This window comes from Chiloscyllium plagiosum, unplaced genomic scaffold, assembly GCF_037043375.1.
Source record: "Chiloscyllium plagiosum isolate Xiang-an unplaced genomic scaffold, Cpla_swu_hap1 HiC_scaffold_7, whole genome shotgun sequence".
NCBI classification, from domain to species: domain Eukaryota; kingdom Metazoa; phylum Chordata; class Chondrichthyes; order Orectolobiformes; family Hemiscylliidae; genus Chiloscyllium; species Chiloscyllium plagiosum.
Genome location: NW_028270145.1, coordinates 92223106 through 92246584, shown reverse-complemented (window position 1 = coordinate 92246584; position 23479 = coordinate 92223106). Strand labels below are relative to the sequence as shown.

The window sequence follows — 23479 nt, the reverse complement described above, 5'->3', positions numbered from 1 at the left end:
GGGGTACTGGGCTAATGGTCGGATACTTGGTAGTGTGGATGAGCAGAGGGATCTTGGTGTCCATGTACACAGATCTCTGAAAGTTGCCACCCAGGTAAATAGTGCGGTGAGGAAGGCATATGGCGTACTGGCTTTTATTGGTAGAGGAATTGAGTTCCGGAGTCCTGAGGTCATGATGCAGTTGTATAAGACTCTGGTGCGGCCGCATCTGGAATATTGTGTGCAGTTTTGGTCGCCATACTATAGGAAGGATGTGGAGGCACTGGAACGGGTGCAGAGGAGGTTTACCAGGATGTTGCCTGGTATGGAAGGAAGATCGTATGAGGAAAGACTGAGACACTTGGGGCTGTTTTCATTAGAGAAAAGAAGGTTTAGGGGTGACTTGATTGAGGTGTACAAGATGATTAGGGGGTTAGATAGGGTTGACAGTGTGAACCTTTTCCCGTGTATGGAGTCGGGTATTACAAGGGGGCATAGCTTTAAATTAAGGGGGGGTAGATATAGGACTGAAGTTAGGGGTAGGTTCTTCACTCAGCGAGTCGTAAGTTCATGGAATGCCCTGCCAGTAGCAGTGGTGGACTCTCCCTCTTTATGGGCATTTAAGCGGGCATTGGATAGGTATATGGAGGATAGTGGGTTAGTATAGGTTAGGTGGGCTTGGATCGGCGCAACATCGAGGGCCAAAGGGCCTGTACTGCGCTGTATTCTTCTATGTTCTTCTATGTTCTAAAGGACAGACTGTATAAAAATAATCTGTGCATAGTCAGCATGGATTTGCAAATTGAAAATAATGTTTGAAAATTTGTAGTTTTGGGAGGATGTCAATAACAAAATTGATAAAATGGACTCAATGGAAGTAGCATATTTGAATTGGTTGACAAAATTAAAGCATATGGGATAGGAGGTAATGCACTGACATGGATTAGGTTTTGGTAAACAGACAGAAACAGACAAATAGTAATAAATGGCCATTCCTGAGTCCACAGACTGTTATTAGCAGGGTACCGCAAAGATCGGTACTTGAGCTTCAACTATTTACAATGACTCCAACTTGGGGACAAAATGAAATATTTCCAAGTTTGCAGATCATATGAAGCTCAGCAGGGATGCTTGTGTTTAAGAAAGATGTAAAATATTTTCAGGAGGATTTGGACAGGGTTAGTGATTGGGCAAGAAAATGGCAGATGAAATATAATATAGAAAATCTGAGGTTATCTATCTTGGTAGGAAGAACAGATGTGCATTTACTTCTTGGTGGTGAGAGGTTGGAAAGTATAGATCTGCAAAGTAACTTGGAGTAACAAGTCCTTGTTAATAAGTTGCTGAAGATTGCAAACCCATTGAAAAGCATTCACTGATCAGATGGAAAGAAGATCTGATACAAATGAACCCAAAAGATTTCAGTGAAATGGTTGAATGGTTTGAAGATTTTGAGAATAGGAACATAGGCCATTCATTCATCAGACCATCATGCCTTTTACTCAACAACCCCCATAACTATTTCTACTACTGATAACCAAAAATGTATCAGCCTCTAGTTTAAATATTTTTGAATTCTGTGTTTCTGCAGCCCTCTGGGATAATTAACTCCAACGATTCACCACCACCTGAATAAATAAAGTTGTCTCCCTCTCAGTCGTGGTGCAATATAAGAGGAAGGCTAATAGAATGTTAGCACTTATCATAAGAGGATTTGAGTGGAAAAGTGGTTAAGTCTTGCTTAATTGTCTCTGAGCTTAATTAGATTGTACTTGAAATTTTTAACTCTCTATCTCAGGAAGGATATGATTGCCATAGAAGGAGCGCAACAATGACCCACCAGATGTTTCCAGGATGGTGGAACAATCCCATGAAGGGAGATTGGGAAAATTGGGCCTGTATTCCTGAGAGAGTTTTAATGAATGAGAGATTATCTCATTAAAACTTACAAAATGTTTGAAAGGGGACAGACAGGGTAGATGCAGGTAAGATGATCCCCCTCCTCGGGGAATCTAGACTCAGCAGCACATTTTAAAAATAAGCAGGATGAAATTACGACTGAGAGGAAGACAACTTTATTTATTCAGGTGGTGGTGAATCGTTGGAGTTAATTATCCCAGAGGGCTGCAGAAACACAGAATTCAAAAATATTTAAACTAGAGGCTGATACATTTTTGGTTATCAATGGTAGAAATAGTTATTGGGGTTGTTGAATAAAAAGCATGATGGTCTGATGAATGAATGGCCTATCCCCCATACCTATGTTCCTAGTCTCAAAATCGTCAAACCATTCAACCATTTCACTGAAATCTTTTGGGTTCATTTGTACTGGATCTTCTTTCCATCTGATTGGTGAATGCTTTTCAATGGGTTTGCAATCTTCAACACTCAGTGTCACCTCCTTCCCCTCATGTTTTGCTCAGATAATCTGCAGTCTTCACAGATAGCAGTACCATCTGTTTCAGTGACATAGGGTATTGAGTTAATGTCTTTTCCTTCATCTGTCCCTCTGCTTGTGGTTGTTCCTAGTTGTAGAATCTCAGTTTCCCAATTATTGTTTCAAAACAACTTTTCCTTCCAAATTTCCTTCCAAATTTTCAGGAACAAGCTTCTGGTATAGTCTCAGTGGAATGATGCTACTCTGTATTCCGGTATTAATCTTTACCTTTAGATTTATCATTGTAATTGTATTTCTCACTCTGTTCTTGAACTGAATGGCTTTGTGAATTATTTCTCTCTTGGAACTAGCACATCTAGGCAGTTCCTCTGTCCACAAGGTCATATGAACTAGGAGCAGAAAGCCATTCAGCCCATCGAGCCTGCTCCCCCTTTCAATAAGATCATGGCTGATCTGATAATTCTCAACAGAGGTAAACCTAGTTTATTGCATCAGGTGCTCCCAATGTGGTCTTCTCTACATCAGGGAGTCCAAACGTAACCTTAGGCAATGGCTCACCAAGCGTTGCAGCTGAGCCCATAGGGGATGACCGGACCTCCCAGTCGCCACACATTTCAATTCCCTCAACCACTCCCTTTCCGGCATGAACATCCTTGGCCTCTTCCATTGCCAAAACAAACCACAGGGACTATTGGAGTAACAACACCTCACCTTCCACCTGGGCAGCCTACAGCCTGGAGGACTCAACATTGAGTTCCCCAAGATCAAATAACCTTCCTCCCCATCCCCCGACTCCCTTCCCAGCACCTCCCCATCACTGTAACTCATCTCTGCCACCAACCAGATCCATTCCTCCCATAACTAACCAGGTCGTACCCTTTACCTGACTCCACCTCTCCCCACTTCACCACCACCCCCTTAATCTGCAGCTCCCCCTATACTCACCCTCAATCCTGAAGAAGGGTTAGTGTCAAAACGTCGACTTCTCCACCTCCTGATGCTGCCTGGCCTGTGTTCTTCCAGCTTCCTGCCTGTCTGCTGATAATTCTCAATGCCAGTTTACTGCCTTTACCTCATAACCCTTGATTCCTTAATGAATTAAAAACCTGTTTTTCTCAGCCTTTATAGCCTTCTATGATCGATAATTCCATATATTCACTAACCTCAGAGATGAGAAATTGCTCCTCATCTCTGTTTAAATGTGTGGCACCTTACTCTAAGATTTTACCCTCTGGTCTTAGACTGTCCCACAAGGAGAAACAACCTATCCACATCTGTCCATCGTCTTCTGAAACTCATTGGCATCTTGTTGGCCAGATATAGAAGATCTTGTTGCATTTGAACTTAGACTATATACAATATTTGTATTAATAACCTGGAAGAAGGAACAGAATACACAGTAGTCAAATTTTGGAGTTGACACAAAAGTAGGTGGAAAGGCAAGTTAAGAGAAAGATACAAACAGTTTATAAAGCGATAGTTTTAGGTTATGTAAGTGGGCAAAGGAGCATAATGTGGGAAAATATGAAGTTTTTTTGGAAGATAGAACTTCAAGGATAGTATTATTTAAATCTAGGGAAAGAGACTACATAACATTGCAGTATTTGTGGTTTCTTATGTTCTAAATATAAAGCTCGCATAAAGGTACAGTAAGTAATAAAGAAGGCTAATGAAATGTTGGCCCTTATTTCGGTGGGTTGAAGAGTAAGGGTCATGAAGTCCTAGTGCAACTGTACAATGTACTGATGAGCCCACATCTGGAATACTGCAAATAGTTTTGGTTCCCTTGTTTAAATAAAGATATTATTTCATTGAAGGCACTTCAGACAAGATTCAATAGGTTAATCTCTGATGTGGAGAGATTGCTTTATGAGCAAACAGCAAGCATGTTGAGACTTTAATCATTGGAATTTAGATGAGAAGTGATCATATTGAAACATATCAGATTCCCTGGGTAATCCAAGATGAAGGACAGGAAAAAGTTGTGGCTGTTAGAGCTACTCCTTTTTTGAGGTATTTTCAGTGTTGGAGGTAATTTTCTTAAATTCTAGGAGCATTAATTTCGGTTTTAAAAGTAGTTGCTTTGTTTTGGAACTCTGGGGGTGGGGGGGGATCAAAACAATGGCACTTTAAAAAGAGGAAATGGTGACAAAGGTAGAAACCACATGGGAAATTGTAGGACATTGGCTAGGCCACTATTGGAATACTGCGTGCAATTCTGGTCTCCTTGCTTCAGGAAGAATGCTGTGAAATTTGAAAGGGTTCAGAAAAGATTTACAAGGATGTTGCCAGGGTTGGAGGATTTGAGCTACAGGTTGAGGCTGAACAGGCTGGGGCTGTTTTCCCTGGAGCTTTGGAGGCTGTGGGACACGATAGAGGTTTTTAGAGGTTTATAAAATCATGAGGGGCATGGATAGGATAAATATATAAGGTCTTTTCCCTGGGGTGGAGGGATCCAAAACTAGAGGGCATAGGTCTAGGGTGAGGGGGAAAGATTTAAAAGGCACCTAAGGGGCAACGTTTTCATACAGAGGGTGGTGTGTGTATGGAATGAGCTGCCAGAGGAAGTGGTGGAGATTGGTACAATTACAACATTTAAAAGGCATTTGGATGGGTATATGAATATAATGGTTTGAGAGGAATATGGGCCAAATGCTGGCAAATGAGACTAAATTAATTTAGGATATCTGGTCAAGTTGGGCTGAAGGATTTGTTTCCATGCTGTACATGTCTATGTCTCTGTGCTTTGGTTTCATTTCCTACCCCTTTGTCCAGTTTCTCTCGTGACTTCCTTCGCTCTGCACAACTCTTCTCAGTGACTGACCTTTAAGTAAGTGTTCCATATGCAGGATAGTAACTCCAGTCTGAGAGTTCGGGTGACCGTGCACAGTTACTGCAAAACTCTCTAGTTTGAGTATATTCTTTTGTTGCTGGTTTAGTAACTTACCCCGATGCCTTTTTCATGGCTTAACTGAAGGCTAGCTGTTTGGGTAGGTTAGCATCCTCATCTATCTCCTTGCAGCTTCATGTGCTCCCGCAGTGCTTATGGCATGCAATATGGTGAACTTGTCCTTTCCATTAGCACTGGTTATATTTGAGCATGTGCAGAACCACAAATTATTTGATTTATCAGCCATTCGTCTGTATCTTTAAACTTACATTTTCTGGCTGTAGTTTTCATTCTTATTACAAAGATATTGTCACTTATCTCCTGTCTGAGGCCTTGAAGTATGATTTTGGTTTGATTTTGGCTGGAGATATGTGCTGAACATTTCAAACATTTTATCTGCAATTCTGTTGTCTTCTTTAGTAAGCTTCTAGCTGTTAAATCTAATCCTTTGTTTCATGTCTACAAAAGGATATAATAGACCTTCTTTGTGTTACCAGTTATTTTTAGGAATCAAAATATCAATCAACACTTTTGTTTAATCTTTCCAAATGCCTCTATGGCAGTATGAACTGGGCCAATGGGAGCAAAGACTTTCCACAACAATCAATCAATGTGAGTCAAATTAGTTCTTTGTAATTTACTGTTTATGAGGAAGTGACATCAATGCTGTCTCACTAGTAGCTTGACTATCTATTATCTAACCATTTTATTTTGAATAAAAGTTAAAAATACACCAACCTGGATTTATATTATACCTTTATATCTCATAAGTAGCTTCACTATCTACTATCTAACCATTTTATTTAGAATAAAAGTTAATATAGCACCAACCTGGATTTATATTATACCTTTCACAGCCAAAACATTATAATGGACTTACAGAGGGGCAGAAGACAGAGAGACAGGGTGCATGGCTCAAAGCAGGTAATTAACAAAAATGACCCACAAACTTGTTCCATGTTTTGATTTACAAACTGTACTACAACTCTTGGAGAAAAACAGGTTAAGGAATGTTTCAGAAATATTTGGCTGTCATCCTTTCAGAATCAAGACCTACGCAGTGTATGCTAAAAAGAATGAGTCACAACAGAGCATGTTGTGCAGGAACTAACCAGTCATCGATAAATTTTAAAACTTTCATGGTCAACATTAATGCTCAAACTTTAATGTATCAAAGCCCCAAAACCCATGTAGAGTTTAGAGGATATCAAAAAATTTGCAGTTACTCACTGGTGACAGCAACATGACGGTTTGCCTTTCCTTCATCAATAACATCCATTACCTCTTCAGGGCTAGAAACAAACCTCTCCGTACAACCCTTTGGAAATTTTACAAAAGTAAAGTTATTGGAAATATTTTAAAGACCATGAACAGCACAACAAGTTTTCCTCAGGTTAAAGTGGACTGCATTTATAAAATATCAGCAAACACATGAGTTTTATTTTAAGAAGCACAAGGAAATGTTTTGCAAGGTTAATATAATTTTGGACCTGCATTTGCAATAGTCTTCCAAAATGGTTTCACCCTACAGCTAATACTTAGATACATGGACACTAATTCTTCCACACGCTCTTAAATATCACTCTAATTCTTAAATCTCTTCAATATAATTTGCTTCTTGGCCAGGAAGATGGGAAGCGACATGAGGGAAAAGTGTTTCATGTGGCAAGTTTTTTATGATCTGGAATCCATTAGCTGAAAACGTTTTGAAAGTAGGATCAAAAGCAACTTTCAGCAGGAAGTTGGATAACTACTTAAAGGGGAATAAATTATGGGATAAAAGTGGGGGAATAATTGGATGGCGCTCTCAGAATCAGCACAAGTGTGGCGGATTGAATGGCTTTCTTTATGTCTTATGCTTTTTTTATGTTATCTCACTCTTATTTTCAGAGCGTACTTAAACATTTAGATTATGTGCATCATCATGCAAATCATAAACAAGGGGCAGTATTTATAAGCAGTGAGGAAGGTCAATACTGCTGACTTGAGAAGCTGCACTGACCTCTTTTAAGGAAGGCCCACCAAAATAAGTACCACTCAGGCACTTAACTGGCCAATGGAAGGCCTCCCCGAAGGCAAGGTTCCATGCAACTGAGGCCTTGGATCATTGCTAAATCCCAGATCACAAGCAACTGATGGCTGAGTGAGGATTTCAGGGGATGACAGTCACAGGGTCATACAGCAAGGAAACAGACCCTTCGGTCTAACCAGTCCATGCTGAACATAATACCAAACTAAATCGTCCCACCTGCCTGCACTTGGCCCATACCCCTCCAAACATTTCTTACTCATGTACTTATCAAAATAACTTTTAAACTGTATAACTGTACCTGCATTTACCACTTCCTCTCCAAGTTCATTCCACACAAACCACTCTGTATAAAACAGTTGTCCCTCATGTCTTTTTAAAATACTTCCCCTCTCACCTTAAAAATATGGCCCTTAGTCTCAAACTCCCCCACCCTAGGGAAAAGACACCTGCCATTCAACTTATCTATGCCACTCATGACTTTTATAAACCTCCATAACCTCCTATGCTCCAGTGAAGAAAGTCCCAGCCCACACAACCCTCCATTCCTGGCAACATTGTGGTAAATCGGTTAGAGAGAGAGTAGCTTTTATTTGTCATTTCTACCACATAAAACTGATAGAGTAAAAACAAGACAGCATTTCTCCAGGACCAAGGGTCCTACATGAACAGCACAAACTACACAATCATGCACAGCGTAAAGTGCATAAGAAGTGCAAAACACGAATGTTACAGGATAATAAAAGAATAACAAATTTGAGACATTTTTCGAACAGCAATTCAAAGTCATGCAAAGAATTCCAGATGGGAAAGAGTCCAGTCATACTGTGTTAAGGAGCCTGATAGGTTGGGAGAAGAAACTGTTGCACAGTCTGGCTGTGAGTGTCCGATTGCTCCGGTATCGTCTGCCAGATGGCAAGAGGAAGAAGAGTTTGAGTGAGGGGTGTGTGGGATCTTCCATAATGCCCTTAGCCTTGCGGATGCAGCATGTGGTGTAAATGTCTGTAATGGATGGGAGATAGACCTTTATGATCTTCTCAGCTGTCCTCACTATCCATTGTAGGGGCTTACAATCCAAGACGGTGCAATTTCTGAACTAGGCAGTGATGCAACAGCTCAGTGAAGTCCCTGTACAATGTGGCAAGGATGGGGGTTGAAAGGAGGGCTTTTCTCAGAATGACACAGAAAGTAGAGACACTGCTGGGAGCTCGTGTTAAGGGTCCAGGTGAGATTCTCCGTCAGGTGGATGCCAAGAAACTTGGTGCTCTTCACGATCTCTATAGGGAAGCCATCAATGTCCAGCAGACAGCGGGCGCTCCATGCCCTCCTGAAGTCAACAACCATCTCTTTCATCTTGTCCACATTCAGAGACAGGTTGTTGGCTCTGCACCAGTCCGTTTGCTGCTGTACCTCCTCTCTGCGTGCTGACTCGTCATTCGTGCTGATAAGACCCACTATAGTCATGTAATCAGACCCACTATAGTCATGTGATTCCACCTGTGCATCACTGCACAGTCGTGTGTCAGCAGGGAGAACAGCAGTGGGGCCTTGGGGGGACCCCATGCTCAGGGTGGTGGTGTTTGAGATGCTATTCCCAATCCAGACTGACTGAGGTATCCCAGACAGGAAGTCCAGAATCCCATTACAAAGGGAGGTATTTATGTCCAGCAGACTCAGCTTTCCAATGAGGTGCTGAGGAATGATAGTGTTAAATGCAGAACTGAAATCTATGAACAGTAGTCTAACATAGGTGTCCTTCTCCAGGTAGGTGAGGGCCAAATGAAGGGTGGTGGAAATGGCATCATCTGTTGAGTGGTTGGGTCGATACGAAGGGTGTCCAGTGAGGATGGCAGTAAGGTCTTAATATGCCTCATCACAAGTGCCTCTCGAAGCACTTCATGATGATGGGTGTAAGCGCAACAGGGTGGTAATCGTTGAGGCAGGATGCTGAAGACTTCTTTCAGCACGGGGACGATGGTAGCGGCTTTGAAGCACATTGGAACTATGCTGCAGCTCAGGGAGATGTTGAACATGTCCGTGAGAACATCCACCAGTACGTCAGTACATCTGAACCCTCTCCAGCTTAATAATATCCAGAACTGAACACAGCACTCCAGAAGAGGCCTCACCTATGTCCTTTACAACCTCAATATGACATCCCAACTCCTAAATTCAATGGTCTGTGCAATGAAGGCAAGCATGCTAAACACCTTCTTAATAACATTGTTTGCATGTGACACAAACTTCAAAGAATTATGTGTCTCAACCCCTAGGTCTCTCTGTTCTACAACACTACCCAAGGGTAATGGAACAGGGTGAGTGACTCACAGTAGGCACTCTCCCTTTCCCAGACATGTCTCTGTCTGCCAACAAATAAGGGTCCAACCTGCAAGCAGCCCCACTTCAATGGTCCACTAAACAGCCTGCCTGGCAACAGAGGGATGGCAACACACGCTCCTTCCTGCTATAAACTTAATCAATGCGGAGGTGGGAAGGCAGCAGAGTGATCATCTGCCTGAATAATTACCTCACCTCACCATCAAACCTGCTATGGGTGGAGGGAGGTATTAAATTCCTCACAGGCTCTGGGATTCTCATATTAATTTCAGTGAAATCCCGAGGTTTTCTTCAAATCTATTTGGTCAATATAACTGCAACACATAGCACTTGCCTTTGCCTACAATGCTGCAGTCTTCAGGGACTAGCTGAACAACTAATCTCCGACTTTGCCTGCAGCAATTAGAATTTGTGGCCTTAAAAGTAGTCTTGGCAACAGAGTAATCGATTGTGTCGTCACTGGCTGAACAGTCCATGAAATATAAAACAGTTTTTCATCCAAATCACTGTGAAGCGTTCCGAAGGTCCTCTGTACTTTTACAATAAAATCTACATTCACTTATTTGTAATCACAATGATCACCACTCAGCCATTGGGTACAGGACATATTCCTTTGCGAGTGGGCGCTACACAACTCAGTTGTGCTTTCAACACTTAAGAACGTATTCAATCTTGGTTTTCAAATGGCATTTGAAGTTTCTCATGTGGGCGAACTCTATTTGTGCTTTAGCATTGAATGCATTTCAGAACAATGATTGTCAAACTATAAACACAGAAACTTGGAACGATTAAAGCGTATGTCTCTTTTCCTAGTTCTAATTTTTTTATTCACATGTGGGATGTGGGTGTTGCTGGCTGGCCAGCATTTTCTGCCCATCCCTGATTGCACTTGAGAATGTGCTGGTGAGCTGCCTTTTAGAATCGCTGCAATACATGTATTATGGGTCGATCCACACGGCCCTTAGGGAGGCAATTCCAGGATTCTAATGCATCAAAAACTCAACATTGACCCTACAGTGAGGAAAATTGTACAGATGTGGACTATGCACAGGATACAAGATAAATCCAATCTGAACAATTACCATACCACAGTAAAGTGATGGATGGAGTCATCAACAATGCTATCATGTTGGTTTCTGATGGGGGTATTCACCTTCTGATTCATTCCAGATTTGATTCAAACATGGTCAAAAGAGCTGAATTCTTGAGGCGAGGTGAGAATGACTACCCTCAACTTCAAGACAACATTTGATAGACTGCAGCATCAAGAAGACTGAGCAGACTTGGGTTAATGACAGTTGGGGGAAGACTGATTTGAGGCATATGTAGCACAAATGAAAATGGTTGTGGTTGTTGAGAGTCAGTCAGCAGGACAGTGGCCCAGACACAATCACATTCAGCTACTTCATCAATGACCTTTTCTCAATCACAAGGTCAGAAGTGGGGATGTTCCCTGATGATTATAATAATGTTCAGCACTAGTCACAATTCCTCAGATACTGAAACATTTCATGTCCAAACTCAGTAAGATCTGAACAATATCCAAGCTTGAGCTGACAAGTGGCAAGTAACACTTACATATCATCCATTTAGAAATACATCACCATGCTTCAGTGCCACTCGATCAAAATTCTGAAACTTCCGCCCTTAAGACACTGTGAGTGTCCCTACACCAGCAGGGGGTCTAGATGACAGATCATCACAAGAAATTCCGGCTCAGTCAGCAATGCCCACATCCCCGAATGAATAAAAAATGAAAGGGATAATGAGCTCATCAATGTTCAAGTGTTAATCTATTCCATCAACTTGTTGTGTCACTTTTGTTATCAGCACTTCTGTAGCAAAAAGGCACTCATGGAGTTGGCTTTTATTTGTTAAATTCTTAGATCTACTCGGAATTGTTAAAAGCTTTGAGGCATGATGGACCTGAGACCTATCTATCTTCTCATTCTTTGCGACATCAATCTAACCAAATTTTACCATTTTTCTTCATTCCAAAATGCTGGAGATATGCCAATCAATCTGCAATGATTTTATTCACATGGGTATCTCTAATTCCACTTGCTTTTGTCCAATAGCAGAAATACAGTCTACACAATGCATTTATCCTTCATTGATCAAGAGATTTCAACAAATCCATCTCTAAGTAGTTTGATTGACTTGGTACTTGTCATATTCATTGATTCAAGGAATCATGTTATTATTCTGCACATAGAATGAATCTTACCTTAACAAATGGCACTCTGTTTTTATCCTCATGGACTGACAGATTGGTTTTTGAAACTGTGAAATTAAATTACGTCTCTGTGAACAATTTGTACCATAAACAGGTAATATCACAATGAACTGACTATTTGATATAACAGTTTTGTTGTTTATTAAATAAAGTTTCACCCAAATTGGAATTTTTGCAATTTATAAGGATCTTGTTTAAAGTCAGTTTTTGTAATGAAGCAAACTATTGTATAGCACACAACATTGTCAATAAACTGAGGCACATGGAAGGAAATGTGATGAACCGGTGATTCTTGCTCTTGAATAAGGTAGTGACTGAGAGAATGACTCATTGGAAAGTAAAATATAATTGTGTGTAAAATAAGGCAGTGATCTTAATGTTTCATATTCCCCAATAGGCAAGTTAGATTAAGGTCACATTTAGTTTTCATATTTTAAAGTATTTTTAATTGGCTACCTCATTGGCAAAAACAGAAAAGTAAACAAGATCCTTACACAGGTCCACAGGATGTAACCACTAGCCATATCAGAAAAAACTCCATTAACCTCTATCTTCTAGCCTTTCTGATTCCACTTAGATTAGATTCCCCTACAGTGTAGAAACAGGCCCTTCGGCCCAACAAGTCCACACCGATCCTCTGAAGAGTGACCCACCCAGACCCATTTCCCTCTTACTAATGCACCTAATACTATGGGCAATTTAGCATGGCCAATTCACCTGACCTGCACATCTTAGGTCTGTGGGAGGAAACCGGAGCACCCAGAGGAAACCCACACAGATACGAGGAGAATGTGCAAACTCCACACAGACAGTCGCCCAAGGCTGGAATCGAACCTGGGTCCCTGGCGCTGTGAGGCAGCAGTGCTAACCACTGAGCCACTGTGCCCACCCGATTATATCCCTTATGGAGTTTGTATCTTAATTTAAAGGCAATTTTCATGTTTCCTGAACAACAGCTTTCTGAAAAGCCGTTTCCAAAACATTTACAAGTTCCTTTGCATCCACAGTGATTCTTCCAAAACAAAAAAAATCAATAAGACTAGTCAAGCATGACATGCATTTTACAAATCCTTGACGACCATCTCTGATTAGTCCATGGCATTCTAAGTGGTTTGTAAATTCTTGGTAATGTAAAGACCCTGGAGGATTGATTTTCCTGGTACTACTGAACAGGTTAATTAACTTTTAAAAACAACACAGAGAGTTTATCAAGAGCCAGGAAAATATTCTTCCCTCAACCAACATTATCCTTCTCTCTCATTCATTTCACTTATCTTTATGGAATCTTGCTGAGTGCATAAGTAAAGTGTTTGCCAATGTAAGGATTGCTGCACTTCAGAGGTGGTAAGATGACATCGAAGTGCAATGCCTTCTGATTCAGTTTCTTATTTGTGTTAGCAAAGGATTGCTACTGCACCTTGAAAATAAGAAAGTTTTCTTACCATCGAGTAAATCCCGAATTTTGTCCATGTAGATCTCAAAATAGGAAACCTACAACAAAATACAGAAGATAATTTAAATGGAATTATAACTGCAAATAAATATTCTTTGCTTTTGAATTAGATAAACACAGCCACCAGCGTCATACTAGGGACAAGTTTATTCCTTGAAGGGGCATATCAGGAACTTGCCATGATGCACTAGGGCAAGCCATTGCTGTGTGGCCCATGGCACCACCTGCCCCCATGAAAATCATTGAGAAAAAGACAATCATGAGAACGATCAGATTCTTTTTATATCCATACTTTGAAATGCAAGAAATCCAGTTAAACCTGTTGAAAACCAGCTTGTTTTCATAAGGGTCCAAAGGGTACATGGTCCAGTTTAATGTATTCTTGGGATATGGCCATCATTGGTTGATCGAGCATTTATTGCCCATCCATACTAACCCGGGAAGAGGTAGTAATGAGTTGTCTTCTTGGCTTGCTGCAGTTCCTGGGGTGCAGGTACACCTATTGGACTGTTAGGAAGATGCTCCATGATTTTGGCTCAGCCTTGTACATGGTGCCCAGAATAAGGGAGTTGAGTTAGTCACCGCAGAATTCCTAGCCTCTAGCCTGCTCTTGCAGCCACAGCATCTTTGTGGCTAGTCCAGTTTAGTCAATGATAACCCTCAGGATAATGACAGTGAGGGATTCAGCTGTGGTAATGACATTACTAATCAAGCTGTGATAGGTAGCTTTCTCTTGTTGAAGATGATGACCTACTCCTGCTTCTATTTGCCATAGATACAGTTCTTAGGTCTAAAACGATGAAATGTCATAGGGAGAAAGTGGGAACAGTGTATTGAGTAGCACAATCAGCCATGATCATACAGAATGCTGGCACAGACTTGAACAACTGATTGGCCCACTCCTGTGTGAGGTTTTTGTATAAAGAACGTTTGGCTATATCTACTGCAGTTTACAGGAGTAAGAGACTACTTACTTGAAACAGTTAAGATCCTGAGGAGTCGCAACAGGGTCGATGTGGGAAAAAGTGAGGACTGCAGATTCTGAAGATCAGAGTCGAGAGTGTGGTGCTGGAAAAGCACAGCCGGTCAGGCAGCATCTGAGGAGAAAGAGAGTCGACGTTTCAGGCTTAAGCCCTTCATCAGAAATGATGAAGGGTTTTTGTCCGAAACATTGATTCTCCTGCTCCTCGGATGCTGCCTGACCTGCTGTGCTTTTCCAGCACCACATTCTTGAGGGTTGATGGGGGAGGCAAGTTTAAACTTCTGGGGGAATCTCGACTGGGTGTCATTTTACCTCATTAAAGGGTCACCCCTTTAAGCAATAAAGATTTCATTTTTCTCTGAGGGTCTCAAGTATTTGGAGCCCTGCTGGGTGTGACAGGAACATTTGCCCTCTCAAGTCAATACCTAGCAGCCACCACTTTCCAGCACGCTATGGAAATGTGGGGTCTGCTTAGAGCTAGGTAGAAGCCAACAAACTAATCAAGCTTTTTCTCATTATTCATATTTCAACAGTATCATCTCTTTCCAACACTTCCACAATGTCAGAGCTCAAGAGCACTCTTTGTGGTACCTGGAAGTAGTGTGCGCAATAAGATGGGGCCAAAGAGATATTTATCAATGCATGTGTACATTGGGATCTGCACCAGCTTTGGCTAATGTACCAAAGTTAATACAGTTCAGAGCCCTTTAAAACTTCTCTAAATTGCTACTTTATACACAACAAGCACCAACTCACAAACAAGCATAGCATAAAAGACAAGAAAAAAACTGGTCAACAGGTCATTACACAGGGTGCAAAGTTATGGTTATGCAAAAACTGACTTTTCTCTAAACAACTGCTTCATATTTACCTTAATATGGAATTCTAGATTCTCATCCATAGAATAGATGTGGTCAAAGATGTCATGTGCTATTCTAGGAATTATGCCCATCAGCTGATGATTATGAAGCTTTCCCTGCGGACAGAAGTTTCAACAAAAAAGATTATTTAGTGTACTAGATATTGTTGAAAAGATAATTATTCTGTAGCACATATTAAAACAAATTAGATTCACCTAATATCTAGAATACCTCACCAAAGCAAGCTTAGTTAACTTTCAAAGGACTGCTGTGCAATGTGCAAAAACTAATTATGAACAATATGGTCATGACGGTGACAGAAAAAGTCTGCGTGGAGGTTTCACAAGTGGGAAAACATTTGGCAGATGAACTATAAGGTGGGGAAATGCGAAATTTAAAGAACTTTGGCAGGAAGAACAGAGGAGCTGCTTCTAACGTAACTGGAGAAAGATTGCAGAAATCTACAGAACAGAGGGATTTGAGAGTCCATGTGCACAAAACACAAGAAATTAGCATCCAATTGGTAGTCTTCCAATTCTCTGTGTCTTTTCACAATCCCAGCCTTGTTCTCTAAGGGGTTTATGTTCACTTTGGCTTCTCTTTTCCTTTTTATATCTTTAAGGAAGCTCTTGCTTTCAATCTTGATATTAATTGCAAGTTTATCTTCTCCCTCTTTTTTTTGTATTAGTTATCTTTTTAAATACTTGCCCAAACCTCTGGTTTACTTTTGCCAAATTGTATGCTTTTTCTTTCAATTCAATGCTATCCTTAACTTCTCTGATTAATCGTGATTGACTCATATTCTTCTTTGAATTCTTCTTTGTCACTGGGATATATTTTTGATGTGTGCTGGGATCTATTTTCTTAAACATCTATCATTGGGCGGCACAGTGGTTAGCACTGCTGCCTCACAGCACCGGAGACCCGGGCTCAATTCCCGCCTCAGGCGACTGTCTGTGTGGAGTTTGCACGTTCTCCCAGTGTCTGTGCGGGTTTTCTCTGGTTTCCTCCCACAGTCCAAAAAACGTGCAGGTAAGGGATAGGGCTTGAGGGCGGAGGTGCAGACTGCGCATGAGATGCGTTGGAGGCATCTTCAACCATGTGGGAAAGGAAATTGTGGACTTTAAAGGAGGAGGCCATCTGGTGTGTTTTGTAGTGGAACTGGTCCTCCTGGGAGCAGATACGGCAGAGGAATTGGGAATACAGGATAGCATTTTTGCAGGAGGTAGTGACACCCCTTACTAGCCTATTACCTGCCCTCGATCTCTTCATTTCAAACTTCCGTCAAGACATTAACCGCCTCATCCTGTCTACCCCCTCCTCCACTCCAACCTCTCACCCTTACAACGCGCAGCCCTCCACTCCCTCTGCTCCAATCCCAACTTCACCATCAAACCAGCAGATAAAGGGGGTGCAGTGGTAGTTTGGCATACCGACCTCTACACCACTGAAGCCAGATGACACCTCAAAGACACCTCCTCCTACCATCCCCTCGACCATGACCCCACCCCCCCATCACCAAACCATCATCTCCAGACTATACACAACCTCATCACCTCAGGAGATCTCCCACCCACAGCTTCCAACCTTGTAGTCCGGGAACCCCGCACTGCCCGGTTCTACCTCCTACCCAAGATCCACAAGTCTGACCACCCCGGCCGACCCATTGTCTCAGCATGCTCCTGCCCCATCAAACTCATCTCCACCTATCTCGATACTGTCCTATTCCCCCCTGTCCAAGAACTCCCCACATACGTTCGAGACACCAACCAATTGCCCTCCACCTCCTCCAAGACATCTGTTTCCCTGGCCCCCAATACCTCACCTTCACCATGGACATCCAATCCCTCTACACCTCCATTCGCCATGACCAGGGCCTCCAAGCCCTCCGTTTCTTCCTCTCCCGACGTTCCCAACAGTACCCTTCCACTGACACTCTCATTCGTTTGGCTGAACTGGTCCTCACCCTTAACAATTTCTCCTTCGAATCCTCCAGACGAAAGGGCACCCGTATGGGCCCCAGCTATGCCTGTCTCTTTGTCGGCTAAGTAGAACAGTCCATCTTCCATAGTTACACCGGCACCACTCCCCATCTTTTCCTCCGCTACATTGATGACTGTATTGGCACCACCTCGTGCTCCTGCGAGGAGGTTGAGCAGTTCATTAACTTATTCCACCCCGACCTTAAATTCACCTAGACCATCTCTGACACCTCCCTCCCCTTCCTGGACCTCTCCATCTCCATTACTGACGACCGACTTGACACTAACAATTTTTTACAAACCCGACTCCCACAGCTACCTGGATTACAACTCTTCCCACTCTACCTCCTGCAAGAATGCTATCCCATATTCCCAATTCTGCTGTATCTGCTCCCAGGAGGACCAGTTCCCCACCGAACACACCAGATGGTCTCCTTCTTTAAAGGCCACAATTTCCCTTCCCAACGTAGTTGAAGATGCCCTCCAAAGCATCTCATTCACATCAAGCACCTCCACCCTCAAACCCCATCCCTCCAACCGTAACAAGGACAGAATCCCCCCCCAGTCCTCACCTTCCACCCTACCAACTGTCGCATATACCGCATCATCTGCTGACATTTCCGCCACCTCCAAACGGACTCCACCACCAGGGGTATATTTCCCTCCCCACCCCTTTCCGCTTTCTGCAAAGACCGTTCCCTCCGTGACTACCTGGTCAGGTCCACGCCCCCCCCAACAACCCACTCTCCCCATCAGGCACCTTCCCCTGCCACCGCAGGAATTGCAAAACCTGTGGCCACACCTCCTCCCTCAGCTCCATTCAAGACCCCAAAGGAGCCTTCAACATCAAAGTTTTACCTGCACATCCACCAATATCATTTATTGTATTCATTGCTCCCGATGCGGTCTCCTCTACGTTGGGGAGACTGGACGCCTTCTCGCAAAGCGCTTTAGGGAACATCTCCGGGACACCACCACCAATCAACCTCCCGCCCCCCCACCGTGGCCCAACATTTCAACTCCCCCTCCCACTCTGCCGAGGACATGCAGGTCCTGGGCCTCCTCCACCGCCACTCCCTCACTACCCGATGCCTGGAGGAAGAACATCTCATGTTCTGCCTTGGAACACTTCAACCCCATGGCATCAATGTGGATTTCACCAATTTCCTCGTTTCCCCTCCCCCCCACCTTACACCAGTTCCAACCTTCCAGCTCAGCACCATCCTCATGATCTGCCCTACCTGCCTATCTTCCTTCCCATCTATCCGGTCCACCCTCCTCTCTGACCTGTCACCTTCATCCCCACCCCCACCCACCTATTGTACTCTTTGCTACCTTCTCCCCAATCCCACCCCCCACATATTTATCTCTCTACCCCAGAGGCTTCCTGCTTTCATTCCTGATGAAGGGCTTTTGCCTGAAACGTCGATTTTCCTCTCCTCGGATGCTGCCTGACCTGCTGTGCTTTTCCAGCACCACTCTAATCTAGACTCATATGCACACACTCACATTCTCTCTCTCTCACATACACACTCTCTCTCTCTCCCCTCTCTCCCCCTCACATGCACGTACACATACATCTAAGTATGTGGTGTGAATTTGCATTTGCAGAATTGTAATTGCAGATACATTCTACTTTGTTCAAAAAGCACACAATTTGCAGGCAGTCAATGCAACAATGAATATCTGAATACTGCAAGTATTACGAGAACTTCTGACTCAACATCCTTTCAAGGACAGACTTCCAGACTCCACCACCCTCTGGGTGAAATGTTTCTTTGCAATTCTCCTCTTAGCCTTCTACCTTTTTATGCCACTTGGTTATTGGACCTTCCATAATGGAAGACACCTTGCTATCCACTCTACCTACACATCTCTTAATCTTATACACATCTCAAACGCCAATGCTCTGAGAAAAACAATACCAGCCTTTCCTTTCTTCATACCTCATACTTTCCAGTCTAAGCAACCTCATGTTATTCTCCTCTGCATCCTTTTGAAAGCAATCACATTCTACCTATAAAATACTACCCAAAATTGCACACACTACTCAAATTGTGACCTAACCAGCATAACTTCCCTGGCCTTGTATTCTATGATACACAAGCAGGAGGCTGGGAGAACACAGCAAGCCAGGCAGCATCATGAGGGGGAGAAGTTGACATTTCAGGTGTGGCCCTTCTTCAGAACTTGTATTCTATGCCCTGGTTAATGAAGCTAAGTCTCTCAACTGCCTTCTTAACCAAATTACCTACCTGCCCATATACCTTCAAGAATCTGCGGATTCATACAGCAAGATGTCCCTGATCTGAGAGGCAAAAGTTTTTAGTTTAGAAAGGCATCATTTGCCAGCGCCGTCTTGGTAGGCCAAAGGGCCTGAACGTGTGCTGTACTGTTCTTTGTTTATTCGGTCTTTGTTCAACAATTTCCAGGGTCATATCATTCACAGTGTAATCCCTTGCCTTTCCCAAGTGTGTAACCTCACACTTTTCTGGCTTGAATTCTATTTGCCACTGCTCTGCCCACCTGAATAGTCTGTTGATATGCTCCTTTTTACATCTATCATTCTGTTTACCATTCCATAAATTTTCATATCACCTACATACTTCTTGATCATATCTCCTACATTAAAGCCTAAGTCATTGATGTACATGACAAAAGGCAAGGACCCCAGCATCTTTGCCATTGGAAATAGACGTTCACTCTATTGTCCCCTTACCATCAACACTCTCCTTCCTAGCTCCCCACCAAGTTTGGATCCAACCTACCACTTTGCCTTGATCCCATAAGCTCTTACTTTCTTGACCAGACTGCCTGCCAAAGTCTTGCTAAAATCCATATAGGCACATTAAATGCATTACCCTCATCAATACCCCTGGTTACTCTAAAATAACTGAATAGAGGCCAGTATTCCATCACCATATCAACCTTTATTCGAAAGTCCTTGAGAATGGTTCAGCTTCCTCAGAGCTGGCTCACAGAGTATCAGAACCTCTGACACATCTGGTTTTTTTTATCAGTCAGCCAGGGCTCCCTAATTGGACCACATTAACAGCCCCAATCAAGAAACTCATATTCCATGAGGTCTACTTGGTTGACCTCGTTACAATCACTACAACCTCCTCAAAAAACTCAAAATTATCAAACATGGCCTTCCTTTAGGAAATATATGCTGACTATCTCTGATGATTCCATGTCCCTCTTAGAACAGATAAATCCTGTCTTCAGAATTCTTCATAATAACTTCCCCAGTGCTGAGTTTAGACTGATTGACCTGTAATTCCCTGGTCTATCTCTTCTCCACTTTTATTTTAATAATGAGACAATGTTGGCAGCATTCATATCCTTCTTAAAGAGTGGGGCCCAGGGCTGGTCACAATATTCTAATTAAGGACAAATCAAAGTTCTACAAAGACTCATTGCAACTTATTTGCTTTTACACTCGGCCTTATTTGTAATGCTCTACTTCCATTTATTTGAATTAACTATTTGTTTTCTAGGCAACTGGCTGTATATTACCTGGTTTTCAATTAGTTCATTTTTGCTCTTAAATGTTTGATTTATATTATCTTCTTTTCAAACATTTTATCAGGGTGCCAAATTTACCTGCTCCAGGTTTATCACCTTCTTTCATTCATTTTCTATTAAGTCCTTTCTATTCCAAAAATGAAAAAACACTGCAGCTTCCTCAACCTTTGTTCTGAACTAAGATTCATAAGATGAGACAGAATGGACATTCTAAAAGCAGGTGGAGCTATGATAATGAGGGTGGAAGGGACATTTTGAGCTTTTGCCTCATGTCTCTGTCCATCTGAGGCAGTTGAATAATATTGGACTGGGGACGGTTGGCAGCTCTCCACAGAATGGAGGTTTGTAGTGCTGGGGGCGTGGGTGTTGCTTTAAGAGCAGACAGAGTTTGAATACAACCATTTAGCAACCTATAGTTTACCAATGACTTTACATCAGCAGCTCTCACAGCCGAGGCTCAAATCATCTGCAACTATATTCAATTTCCCTGCATCTCACTGTACATTGCTTTGCAATGGAGTGTCTCTTTATAGCACTCAGCTGGGAGAGTGAGGGCAGAGAATCTGCTCAAATATCATTGTTGTCAAAGCTGGCATCCTCATGTTAATATCATGTTAATGATAGATGTTACCAGAACTGGCGGGATTGAGTTATAAGGAGAGGCTGGATTGACAGGGACTTTTTTCAATGGAGCGCAGGAGGTTGAGCGATGACCTTAGAGAGGTTTATAAAATTATGAGGGGCATAGATAAGGTGAATAGCAAGGTCTTTTCCCTGGGGTAGGGGAGTTCAAAGTTAGAGGCCTTATTTTTAAGGTGAGAGGAGAAAAGTTGAAAAGAGACTCGAGGGACAATGCTTTCTTACAGAGGGTGGTCCATATGTGGAATGAACTGCCAGAGGAAGTGGTGAATACAGACACAGTTAACACTAAAAAGGGAATTGGACAAGTCCATGAATAGGAAAGGTTAGAGGGATATGTGACAAATGCAGGTAAATGGGATAAGTTTAGTTTGAGAACCTTGGTCAGCATGGGCGAGTTGTTTCCATGCTGAATGACTCTGACTCTATCAGATGGGGTCCATTATTGCTTTGAATAATTTTAATGCCATCTTTTTTAAAACATATTCAAACATTTGTCGAATGCACTTATACACTGGGGTAATAGTTTCAATTATTATTCCACATTAGATCCTACGAGTAGCACTGGGAGATGGAACATTAGCATGTTCTCTTTGTAGACTAAGGACACATTGCGGACAATTGCATAGGTCCTACCAGGTTAGAATATAGAACACTACAGCACAGTACAGGCCCTTCAGCCCACGATGTTATGCTGAGCATTCATTTTAGTCTAAGATCAACCTAACCTACAGACCCCTCAATATATATGCTTGTTCAGCAGTCACTTACATGTCCCTAATGTCTCTGACTCTGCTACCACTGCTGGCAGTGCTTTCCATGCATCCACCACTCTCTGCATAAAGAACGTACCTCTGACATCTCCCCTTTACCTTCCTCCAATCACCTTAAAATTATGACTCTTTGTGATTGCCATTTCTGCCATTTATACCTCTATCAAGTCACCTCTCTTCCTTCTTCTCTCCAGTGTGAAAATCTCTAGCTCACTCAACCTCTCTTCATAAGACAAGCCCTCCAATCCAGGAAGCATACTATGCATTCTCTCTAAAGCAACTACATCCTTCCTATAATGAGGTGACCAGAACTGGACACAATATTCTAACTCTTGCAACTCTTAAACTCAATCCACCTGTTAATGAAAGCCAAAACACCACATACCTTCTTAACAACCCAATTAGTTTGGGTAGTAACTTTGAGGGATTTATGTACGTGGACCCCAAGATCCCTCTTTTCCTCTACACTGCCAAGAATCCTGTCTTTAACCCTGTCTTCAGCATTCAAATTCAACCTTCCAAAATGAATCACTTCACACTTATCCAGGTTGAACTCCATCTGCCACTTCTCAGCCCAGCTCTGCATCCTGTCAATGTCTTGTTGTAGCCTGCAACAGCTCTCGACACTACCTACAATGCCACTGATCTTTGTGTCATTAGCAAACTTACTAACACACCCTTCCACTTCTTCATCCCAGTCATTTATAAAAACTACAAAGAGAGAGGCCCAAGAACAGATCCCTGTGGGACACCACTGGTCACCGACCTCCAGGTGGAATACTTTCCATCCACTACCACTTGCTGTCTTCTTTCAGCCAGCCAAATCTGTATCCAGACAGCCAAATCTCCCTGTATCCCATACCTCCTAACTTTCTGAATGAGCCTACTGTGGGGAACCTTATCAAACGTCTTACTGAAATCCATATACACCACATTCACTGCTCGGCCTTCATCAACTTGTCTAGTCACATCCTTAAAGAACTCAATAAGGCTTGTGAGGCATGACCTGCCCCTCACAAAGTCATGCTGACTCTCTTTAATCAAACAAATGTTTTTTCCAAATAGTCATAAATCCTATCTCTCAGAATCCCTTCCAGTACCTTGCTTTCCATTTACATAAGACTGAGGGGTCTGTAATTCCCAGGCATTTTCCTATTCCCTTTCTTGAACAGAGGAAGAACATTCGCCTCTCTCCAATCATCCGGTACTACTCCCATGGAGAGTGAGGATGCAAAGATCATTGCACAGCAGAGGCACAGCAATTGCATTGCTCGCTTCCCGTAGGTCCTTGACGGCAAGTATTTAATAAATTGCATGAGGACCATGTAGTTTAGTAGCACACCATGCAGTCAATATACCTATTGAATCAATCAATGTTAATGCATTGCCCCAG

At 42.5% G+C, this 23479-nt stretch overlaps 1 protein-coding gene across 2 annotated transcripts in view; it reads right to left on the bottom strand.

Annotated features, from left to right (window-relative positions):
* The window catches only part of LOC122551741 (kinesin heavy chain), a 206067-nt gene that overhangs the window by 99181 nt on the left and 83407 nt on the right, over window positions 1–23479 (bottom strand). For both annotated transcript variants that reach the window (XM_043694135.2, XM_087989247.1), the window contains exons 4-7: window positions 15176–15280; window positions 13312–13360; window positions 11861–11916; window positions 6498–6585 (exon numbers count right to left, since the gene is read on the bottom strand). In XM_043694135.2, the coding sequence (XP_043550070.1) occupies window positions 6498–6585; window positions 11861–11916; window positions 13312–13360; window positions 15176–15280 (298 nt within the window). The remainder of the gene's footprint in view (window positions 1–6497; window positions 6586–11860; window positions 11917–13311; window positions 13361–15175; window positions 15281–23479) is intronic.